An 11,173-nucleotide genomic window follows, 5' to 3' on the forward strand; every position below is an offset into this window, starting at 1 on the left:
CATAGATTTTTTAAAAGCTAATCGTGTGTTGACTAGGAATCCGACATTGCTGCATCTCCAACGTCTCTCGAATTTAACGACAAACATCGCGAGTATCACTAGCGACAGAACGCTGCGATTCACTCCTACTTTTCTTTTCTGAACCACGAGGGTTCCAATCTCTAGAAGTGATTGAAATGCAGTCATGTTCATCTTGTTAGAGCGAAGAACCGAATGTATTAATCATGACAGTTCCAATCCTTCAGCCTGGTGGGTCATTGCGTGTTCTTCATGTATCTTCAGAACCGATCAGTCTGAGGAAACTCCAACCAGTCACAACGTCGATTAACTGCTCAGAAATCAATTTTCAGTCATCGGGATTGTCAGCGCTTGTTCTCGTTCTACTATTTCTGATTCATGAACCCACCATTGCAAAAGAACAAATTATCAGTTAGTTTTTTTGTCATAGATAGAACGAAAAGTGGCTAGAACAGACAGTTCATTAGCAGGTTATAATAAACCTGAAAGCGCAAGAAAAACACATAGGAATTTGTTCGGAAAGTGAATTATGGGTGGGACCAATCAGCATGTTGGTCAGTCGGTGACCAGTAGCCTGGGCACACTATGTGAGTAACATCGACGTGCATGGAGCCGTAAAAGCGTGAACAGGGCTAATCAAAATGGGGGGGGGACAACAGCCTCAGAGTCTACATCTTCTCCCGAACTTCCATCCCATTCGACCCGGCAAATCCAGCTCCAACTACCTGCTTTTCTGCCAGAGTTGAGCGTCAATATCTTCCATGGTCAAACCCACTCTTGGGTTGGATGATATCCTCCTATTTTATTCCATATCTGTTGTCCAGTATACTTGCTTCTCTTACTTCCCCCCTCTAGTGTAGTTATGCTTAGTTGCGAAAATTCCCATTTACTCCCTGTTGCCCAGCGCGGGGTGTGAACCCTAATTTGGAAGCGAAACTGACTATTCTTTAATTCCCCCAAGGCTCCCAGTGATGTTTGATACTGTCTCTGTCTCTGTTGCCGTCCACCTGATTTTCACAATTGTTCGGCTTAAAGTTTCCCGCCTTCAAAAGAAAATATTTTTTGATGTGTATATAGATAACGCAAATCCGAGGACATCCAAAATGTATGTTTAATATCAACTGCGGGCACATCCTACAATCTAGATCACAACAATGACTGTCCATATGGAATGCACAACCCCATCCATCGGTTCTTCTGAACATTGCGGTTACCTGATCCTGTCTAGTTGTACGAACCCGCACTCAACGTCTCCCATAGATTTTTTAAAAGCTAATCGTGTGTTGACTAGGAATCCGACATTGCTGCATCTCCAACGTCTCTCGAATTTAACGACAAACATCGCGAGTATCACTAGCGACAGAACGCTGCGATTCACTCCTACTTTTCTTTTCTGAACCACGAGGGTTCCAATCTCTAGAAGTGATTGAAATGCAGTCATGTTCATCTTGTTAGAGCGAAGAACCGAATGTATTAATCATGACAGTTCCAATCCTTCAGCCTGGTGGGTCATTGCGTGTTCTTCATGTATCTTCAGAACCGATCAGTCTGAGGAAACTCCAACCAGTCACAACGTCGATTAACTGCTCAGAAATCAATTTTCAGTCATCGGGATTGTCAGCGCTTGTTCTCGTTCTACTATTTCTGATTCATGAACCCACCATTGCAAAAGAACAAATTATCAGTTAGTTTTTTTGTCATAGATAGAACGAAAAGTGGCTAGAACAGACAGTTCATTAGCAGGTTATAATAAACCTGAAAGCGCAAGAAAAACACATAGGAATTTGTTCGGAAAGTGAATTATGGGTGGGACCAATCAGCATGTTGGTCAGTCGGTGACCAGTAGCCTGGGCACACTATGTGAGTAACATCGACGTGCATGGAGCCGTAAAAGCGTGAACAGGGCTAGTCAAAATTGGGGCACAACAGCCTCAGAGTCTACATCTTCCCCCGAACTTCCATCCCATCCGACCCGGCAAATCCAGCTCCAACTACCTGCTTTTCTGCCAGAGTTGAGCGTCAATATCTTCCATGGTCAAACCCACTCTTGGGTTGGATGATATCCTCCTATTTTATTCCATATCTGTTGTCCAGTATACTTGCTTCTCTTACTTCCCCCCTCTAGTGTAGTTATGCTTAGTTGCGAAAATTCCCATTTACTCCCTGTTGCCCAGCGCGGGGTGTGAACCCTAATTTGGAAGCGAAACTGACTATTCTTTAATTCCCCCAAGGCTCCCAGTGATGTTTGATACTGTCGTGCACGGACTGCATCCTGGCGGACCGTTTGGTTTCATACGTCTTGACAGCAACTTAGTTCAGAGCCGAAAGCTCAGCGTTCCCCAACGTTCGTTGGTTTCCAACCCACCGCTTTTCTTGTGTCTTATGATGTCCTTACCTCCGTTTCTGATGCTTCTAACGCATTGCCAGACATTGCCTAAATTTCCCGCACGTTCTTCCCGTTCTTAACGTGTGCAGGCCATTATTATACTGAATTCAGCTACATCCTATTCTGCGGACCAACGCAACCCGACCTTTCTCTATTGTTCCTCCATCAATGTCCTTTCATTTACTGAAACTAATCCTTACTCAGAATTATCTGTTTGCTTACTTATTGGTATGGCTTTTTCAAGCGATATCAATTGATCCCCGCTTTTCAAATTATCGCAAAGCAATTTGTTTTTCATCCCCGTTTCTATTGTCTTGCCACCTTCATAAGGCTGAATGATGGCTTGCAGTTTGCAATTTCACTCGCCGATTTCGTTCACGAGCATGCACATCGGCCCAAAGAGCTTGCACGCAACGTGGAACTCTGCTCCATGCAAGCCTCTCTGTTTGTACTGTGATGTGGAACATTCAGTGATTCAAGAACTGTTGCTCAGTAAAACCCAACCTCTTCCGCATAAATCATAGTACCGCCCCACTGTGGAATACTGCCATCATATCATCCTACTTATCTTTCGCTCCTATTCAGTGAAGCATTGTGAGCGTCAGTTCTCCTCTCATTTTCAATGAAACTCAGTAAACCTACCATGATCATGACATATGTTTCCCATAGGTATTCAGTTGCTTGTCCCGGTAAATACTCAGCTCAGCTGACATCTTCCGTGGCATTCCTACAATCGTTCGGGCACCCGACCCAACTATATTCATCGAGCCATGCCTATCAAGTTTTAGCCCTTTTTTTCTGAACGCAGCCACTTTGTTGGCTTTTCTCAAGACTCACCTGTTTTGTACCTTCGGTTTTTCCAAGTCTTTGAAGTTTGCAAGAATTGGTTTAGCTTCTCTATGGCGTTTCTTTGTCATAAACTATTCAGGATCGAGGTGGGTTTACGTTTTTGTTTTGAACGCAGCCACTTTGTTGGCTTTTCTCAAGACTCACCTGTTTTGTACCTTCGGTTTTTCCAAGTCTTTGAAGTTTGCAAGAATTGGTTTAGCTTCTCTATGGCGTTTCTTTGTCATAAACTATTCAGGATCGAGGTGGGTTTACTGTTTTTGTTTAGCGTCTCATGTTTTTTTTATCAGTTTGACATTCGCCATTCCCACAAAGGGTCTCAGAGATCTCTCCGGAGGATCCCCGACCGTAATTGGGAACGAAGCATCTGTACCAACTGGAACTATTACACTTCGATACACGGCTTGTGAACTGAAAGTGATGTGGTTGGTTTAAGACGATGTCTGATATTGCCTTGTAGTTGTTCTAAACACCCATGATCAAATGCCCCTTGTGCCTTATTAAGATAGGCCCTCGTGTGTTGGTTTATTGCGGTCGCGTTTATATGAATAACCTGTTTTCTATACATTCAAATAACGGATTCGTTTTGGCCAAACTGTGACAGAGTGAAGCACACTGCTTTGTAGCACTCTGGTGAAAAACGTACACCGGATGACATCGTTTAGAAGGAAATCGACACAAAGAATTCGGGTCCCAGCAGTGTTATCCATTACTGTACGTTTGTCTCGAATTCAGTCTTGCTGCTTAAGTAGGTAAGTATAGCAGTAAGTTTCGTACGGTAGATTTATTTATTTAATCCACGAGACCTGATAATTGGGCTTCTTTTGGATGTGAGTGTTTCGTCGAGTTCCTTAACACAGAGGGTAGTATCACTGCCAAAACTGTGTTCCATACAAATTCCGCTTGTACTGTCTAGTTTTCGAGTGTACTTTTGCATCGTATAAAAACGGGAATCTACATATTGCACGTAGAACGTAAGTACCAAGATGTTTCCGATGCGTTTGGTTAGAAAAATCGCCCTAAACTTTTTTCTGGTGACATTAATAGGCCTGATAACTTTCAGCAATCATCGCTTCTACAAACGTCTCTGGAAGACCAGAGGCCCAAATCGATTTTAGATATGTTGACAACTCTATTGGGTTTGCGACGGACACATCAGTTCTCCTTTATTATTCTAATCACTGTGGTTCAACCCTCGCGCAGAAGAATATTCAAAAAAGATAAGATTTCGTTTGCAAGGAAAGACCAAATTCATGCGAAGGAGGAGATCCTTCGGTTCATTATGAACATGTAATCCTCTGCATCAAGCTTTGATGTGATGGACGTTGGTCACTTGAAACGATCTACATTCGTGTAGCCAGATCCAGCGGTTCGGTCCGTATAGTGCTATTCGGAGTCAGAAGTAACATAGGAATATCAAGTACCGAGATCATTTTTCTCGCAATTCTGTCCGACGAATGGAAAGGAATCCGGCTTCCATGTACATTAGAGAATGTAGATTATAAACTAGATCACCCATCACAAGCTTATTTGCACGTTTGTCCAAGTACAGGAGCGAAGATTGGACAATAAAACATGTTGAAAGCACGCATTTAGGCAAGGCAACTGATGACAATTCGGTAAGCGTATGAGCTTGGATTTTACAGTTGTCTGCAAAGAGTGACTGGTTCTTGGAGGACTTAACCATCCAAATCTAGGTATACAAAGAGCGAAGACTTTGCACTTCACTGCGGAATGTTTTGTAACGCAGCTAGTTTAAAATCTGACATGCCTGCCGGACAAATCGGTTTTCGACAGAAATAAGTGAAGTGGCGACGGGAATGAATCTGTCTGCGATGTGCACAAAGTGGAATTAAAATGCAACTCAGGCAGAGGGAGAAAGCCTATGCCCGATCGGTGGAAGAAACTGGCGCTAATGGAGTTAAACACTGTGATAAACGAAACTAGAGAATTTCAAAAGTCAGTCAGAACCACACAGAATATTCCGTTACATATGCTTTGGCTCAAATGCAATCGATGAAGAATGAGATCACAAGAAAAACGAATAAAAAACTTGAACGAAACATAACTGAAAATAGACAATAGCGGTGCGAAGTGTGCAGTGGCTTTGTGTGTGTGTGTGTGTGTGCGGAAATGCAGGCAATCGGTGGTTGTGGGGATGAAATAAACAGAGGACAGGGGATCACAGCGATTGGAATGCAACACATGTACAAGGAGCGTATGCAATCCTGTTCCATGCCGTCCTGGCTATTCACAGGCCAATTTACTGTCAAATGAGGATAAGGCAATGCCGAAAGCTTGTAGTGCACACATCGGATAGGAGTAGTCCATGGTGAATTCATCTTCAGCCACGCGTCCAAATTGCATGATTATATAGTTCACTGTTGGACGAGAATAAAATAGACGGAATGCATGAATCAACTCTTCACCATAATTCAATTTCCACACAAACAAAGATGTAATACTACTGATTTCGTCTGGTATTTGCCCATTGTTGACATTGAAAGATCGGATAAGATTATGAATTTCCGGCGCCCTCGTTTCAATTTATCAACTGTACAAAAATCCTGATCGCATTGAACTGGCAAGATGATAAAAAATAAGAAAGCCCAATTAAATCCTATCGTAGAACTACACATTTCTGTTTTCAGTCAGGAGGCAGGTTTTGAAAACGCTTCATTATACTTTGTGTTGAATAGTGTAACTCTAGTTAGTTATTAGACTTTCCACTGCACATTATTGTCAAAACAAAATACAAAATTATATATATATATATATAAGTATACGTAATCCAAATAATATTTTAGACAGCTCAAGCCTTACCACGTAGGAGTCGCGTAAAAGGCATGTTCGCATGAGCTAGCATAGGCCCCACTCCAACCGACAAATGAACGATCGAAAAATTGATTATGAAGTATGCTGCTGAGATATGATGGTCTTGCAGACCAGACACATACAGACATATTATTGGAATGTGCTCGTTGCACCGAATTTTTGGCGTAAACCCACACGGAACTTTTGAGCAGTCCATGGAAAGCTTTATTTGTGAGATTAGTCGTTGTGTGAATTAGGCAGGTAATGTTACAGGTAAATATCTCCCATTTCATTTTCAGTTATGTTATGCATTAGAAAAGTGATTTTGTGCGCAGCCCGAAACAAGTCGATCGGTTCGTTCACTAGACAGCTGTATTTTGGAGCACATCTTCAGGTCTATCAACTTTGAATTTGCTGTTAATGTAGAACTTCATTTTTTCTAGTTCCAGAGTGATCGGTTGCTTGAGTTTCTGTAGCGAACGAATGATTCAAGTCGGATTACTACGATCAGGTAAAGTTGTGCAACGAGTGCATAGCATACCTCATCAACTTTACCCCCGACCGGGATGCCAACACCTGGTACTATGGTGGTCCAACGCAGCCGGCCAAAAGGACTGGAAATGTGGTGTTCACTGAAAGTTCCATATGCGTAATCAGCTACACACCACTGGATGGCAGATCACTCGGCGGAGTGCACAGCTCTGAAACCAGCTGGGTCACCAAGCTGAGCGCGCAAGTCTTAGACCTAAGAGACCTTGCTAGAGGCTGAGCCAAACGACATCACGAGGTTGGGTAAATCGAGCAGCTCCGCAAGGGGCACAACAACCAATGTTGCGTACGTGTTGACTAGATAGATGTTACGGCAACAGCACGGCAGCAGCCCAACGTGTTTCTGCTACTTCTCTTGCAGGCTTCTGTCTAGGCGTGTCGTTTGCATCCCGAAAAAGTGGCCAAATGTACGCATGTGGATGGCCATTTTGAAGTTGATTCTACTTAGTCGCCATAGGAAACCTCACATGTTTTTTCCTGTATGTCAACTAAACACCGGTTTCTGATGTACTTAGGAGTCTACAGTTAGGAGGTCAACGAGTTTCGGACTGTTACCAGTGGAAATCAAGAGCATGGTTGAAGCTCGGAAGTAAGAATAACATTGGAATCCTTGTGTCAACCAGTATTAGCATACAACGAACTGGGGTTGGTCACCGAAGGACTGGAGATTACGAGAAGTTGGGGGATTTGCCAGCTAACATAAGCACACCAGCACCGCAACCTTACGTAAAGGGAGTGTTCACGGGAGGCCCTGGCTATGCGCATTCCTTTCATTCGGTGGAATCCCATAGCTAACTCACATACAGTTATGAGTTACGAATCCGTCTAACTAGCATGCCACTGGTTAAGCCAACAGACTGAGAGGAGGACCATCATCCACCCAAACTCTGAGTGATTCACAACGTGGATTTAACAATCAATCATGTTTAGGTGTCAGATTGACGCCGGTTCTCAAGGCTGCGATCATAGAGAATCGAAATCTCTAATCAATTGGAAAACGTTTTGTTGTGTTGCGCGGTGACCGTCTATGGGTCAAGCCTGCGCTGAGCCTGCCAGACTACGCGATAGGGAGAAGACAGAGAACCAGGGACACGGCTGTATTGCCAGGACAAAACATACAGAGCGTCCGTGTAAATACATAGGACGACTAATCGGCCAAATATGGTCGTTCACTTGTTCGTTCGGTACAGCCAATGGTGGTGTTCCGGTCGCGAACATTCTCAGGCCCACTACGCTGGCCGTGTGTTGCTAAGCCGTGTTTGGTGGGAGCCGCCGACTCACCTACTTTCCGGACGTGTCGAACCGATGGTGACCTTGGGGGTGCGTCACTCTCTGCACATGTGCTTTTTCTTCTGTCTGGGCGCGCCCTGACACGTTTGGAGTCGACTGAGAGGGGATTTGTCTAAGATTTATGGTTGGGCAACGTTTGGCTCTTAATACAAACGCTTCGTCAGGTCATGATAAGGTTACTGGGTTAGCCTAGTTTCACGGTAGATGAAGAACCAGCCCGGAAGAACTTTTTCGACTAACACACCAAACCAACGTTCATCATCATCATCATCATCGACAGCATGACATCAGTGTTCAACACCGATGCTTCACTGCCGTTGAATGTCGATCACAAGGAACTGTCGGTTGGAACGGGTGCTTAAATCGAAGAGTGGTATCGAATTATTTTGATCGGGCCTGAATCCATGATTATTCGGTCTTGGGCACTTCAACCGATGTTTCTCTTTGGGCGCCAATTTCAAGTTTTGTTAGTAGGCATAGGTTGTTAAATGCCAAAACATGATGAGATTACATGGATTTTTGGTCGGCTTGGGCTATGTACTTCGGATCTAAGCTAATTCTGTTGCTAAATTCTATTTGCTAATAACTGTACGGCGCCACGTGTCAGTTTGAATGACCCAGAACCAATGTCTACAAGCTCACCAGTTCCATTCCCTCTAATATGTTCCTATTTTATTTTGTTTTATTTTATTTTATTCTATTGTATTCTATTCTATTCCGTTCACACTGGCATGTTTGGCGATTTTCACATTTTCGACCATGAGTAGTTATGCTTTGAATCGTAGTCACCGCCTGAAAAGCCATTTGTAAGACATGGCTAAGAGTTGTTGGGTCTACGAATAGCTGTTAACATTATTCGGCGTTTCTTGGAGGAATGCTTATTCTGGTCTTGTGCTCACTGATGCTGGTGTAAAGTTCTCTAGCCGTCTGTCCCTGGCTCTAGCCACCGGGAAGCAATCCTTTGAATGCATCACTGAATAGCACATTCCTTTCCTCCTCGATACCCACTGCCTCGAAGGTTTTTTGCTTCGAATTCTGTATATGCAGTCCTTATTCAAATAAGCACTGATGAGGCAATACTAGTAAATACTGCCAATGGGTAGTTCAAAACTGCACCAGTATCAACTGGTTTCTGATATGCGATGGTTTTTAGACTCACTTCAGTCATGCGTCACATAAGAATGATAGTATGCATTAAGTCGACTTCTGTGAGTTTCATCAAGAAGTCTGCTTTGTAAATCCGCGATCGCTGACCTGTGATTGGATTGTACTTTCGAGGTACCATCAAAATCATTCACCCTATCCAGAATAGTCTATTGCGGAATTTCTGCAGCCTGCGCGTACAACCAACGTAACAAGCGTCATCGAATGGCATGGTTTTTATTGCTTTGTGCTTCACTGTAGCAACGTAGTGTAGTAACGAAACTCCAATTGTACATGGTTTCTTGCGTTACAGTGGCTGGTAGCTTCTCAGTCGACTACTAAATTGAGCACCTTGGGTCCATCCGTTTGATAGCTGATGGGGAGTATGTTATTTGCGCTTTACTTGTGGTCACCGATGATAACAAACCATTATGAATCGTTTGACAAGAGAGAACTGATTGGTGTATCTGAACATAACCACGTGTTTAATAGTACTGATCATGCTGGTTGGTCTGACAAGGTTACATGCCTACAAATTACACAGGACTACGTCAGAACTTACGGCTAAATGCAGAAGGCATAACGTTTAGGATATATGAACGGATTACATTGATAAAGCTGAATCAATCAACGTACGAAGTCAACCAGAAATCATTCTACAATGTTTCGCAAATCCGGTTCAACCAAATTCAGGATGCTGAAGGGATTACACCGTACAGTGGTTACGCACAATGACCCAGCAAATCGCCAGATCATCTGCAACAAGCGCTATCCGACACTAGTTCTTTTGGAGGAGCAAGTGGGACTCTATAGTACTTGTTCACACCTACATAGCAAACTAGCCTTTGAAACGTCATTTCCGAAGTACTCCCGTGACACATGCGAACAGCAACCTGTCCTCTAAAAAGTTCCCGCTTTCCTCGGCCATGTAAAATTCCTGATATGAATCGCTTCACTCTGGTTGGATTTTTCGAATCAAACCGAAAAAAATAATAGCCAGACCAAAATGTCCTACACAGTTCATTTGGCAGGCCATCAAGTTGTGGCCAAAAATCAAGCAATCCGGAAGTAGAGTGTATTGCCAGCAATTCACCCATAGAATAAAGTGTTGTATAGAGAAACCAAAATAGCTCTCACTATCAGCAGTAACAAACAACCATTTCCGATCGACGAGGTCTAATTACGACGGTATTAGATTCATGCAGATGAACCAGATGTATGAATTTGAGATGAAATTCCCCGAGTGTGCCCCTAAGGCCGACGAATTACAGGACATGCATTTTGAAGGTGTGGTGTGAAGGATGAGGTCAGAAGTAAAGCTGGACAGGATAGAAAGTGTCAACACTTTAAACAAATCGACGCACACGGACAGGTCCAACCTTATTCCACCTTATTTCCAAACAAGTGAAACCTCCACCGAACAAAACAAATATGAAAGTGTCAATTCCTGACAGACAAAACGTAAAAAATCCTGCAAAGATTAGAAGACCACTTAAAAAACAACCGGTCAACTTTTGTCAACACGATAAATGAATGAACTAAATAGGGTTAAAAGAGGCGCAATCCAAATTGCTAAATTTATCAAAATGTAGTGCTGGTGGACTTCTAGTAGACATAAAAGCGCCTCATCAGTGAAGGACTAAAAGTAACATTCAAACACGAAGGCCGCTCATACGCGCAATGAGCTCAGAGCACAGTAGACATCTGTTTGGATTTCCCGGGCTTGGGGGGAGTGGCCAAACAACGAACTTATCGGGTGCTGTCTGAGATCGTGACATGCCACCGAACTAATAATATTCAATGTTAAAAGATTCGCATTTTGGTTTCTTTACCGCTCGCAACATGCATCTCTGATTGGAGGATTTGTGAGAGTGACCTTTTAGTTATCCCGCATTTAATTTACTGGATAACTGTACAAACCACTACGACGAAGCGGCAAGCGTTCCGGAATTGACCACTTCGCCTATATCGTCACAATACAGTTGGGCACCCTATAACGGGATCTTCAAACTCGCTACAAAAGGTATCTCACCACTATACCTCTCATTATGGTGCCATACACTCAGTGTACGCCATTCATAACCCAAAATAAGGTTCCTCTGTGTTAAGAAATGGCATCGCAACTGC

General features: G+C 43.3%; 1 protein-coding gene across 1 annotated transcript in view; it reads right to left on the reverse strand.

Annotated features, from left to right (window-relative positions):
* Positions 1–4,848: 4,848 nt before the first annotated feature.
* Positions 4,849–11,173, reverse strand: part of T265_04367 (hypothetical protein) — a gene marked incomplete at both ends in the record, with an annotated part of 70,831 nt that continues 64,506 nt past the window's right edge. The window contains one exon of the mRNA XM_009169088.1: positions 4,849–5,631. Within this exon, the coding sequence (XP_009167352.1) occupies positions 5,498–5,631 (134 nt within the window). The remainder of the gene's footprint in view (positions 5,632–11,173) is intronic.

Source organism: Opisthorchis viverrini (assembly GCF_000715545.1).
Source record: "Opisthorchis viverrini unplaced genomic scaffold opera_v5_71, whole genome shotgun sequence".
In the NCBI taxonomy this organism is placed as follows: domain Eukaryota; kingdom Metazoa; phylum Platyhelminthes; class Trematoda; order Opisthorchiida; family Opisthorchiidae; genus Opisthorchis; species Opisthorchis viverrini.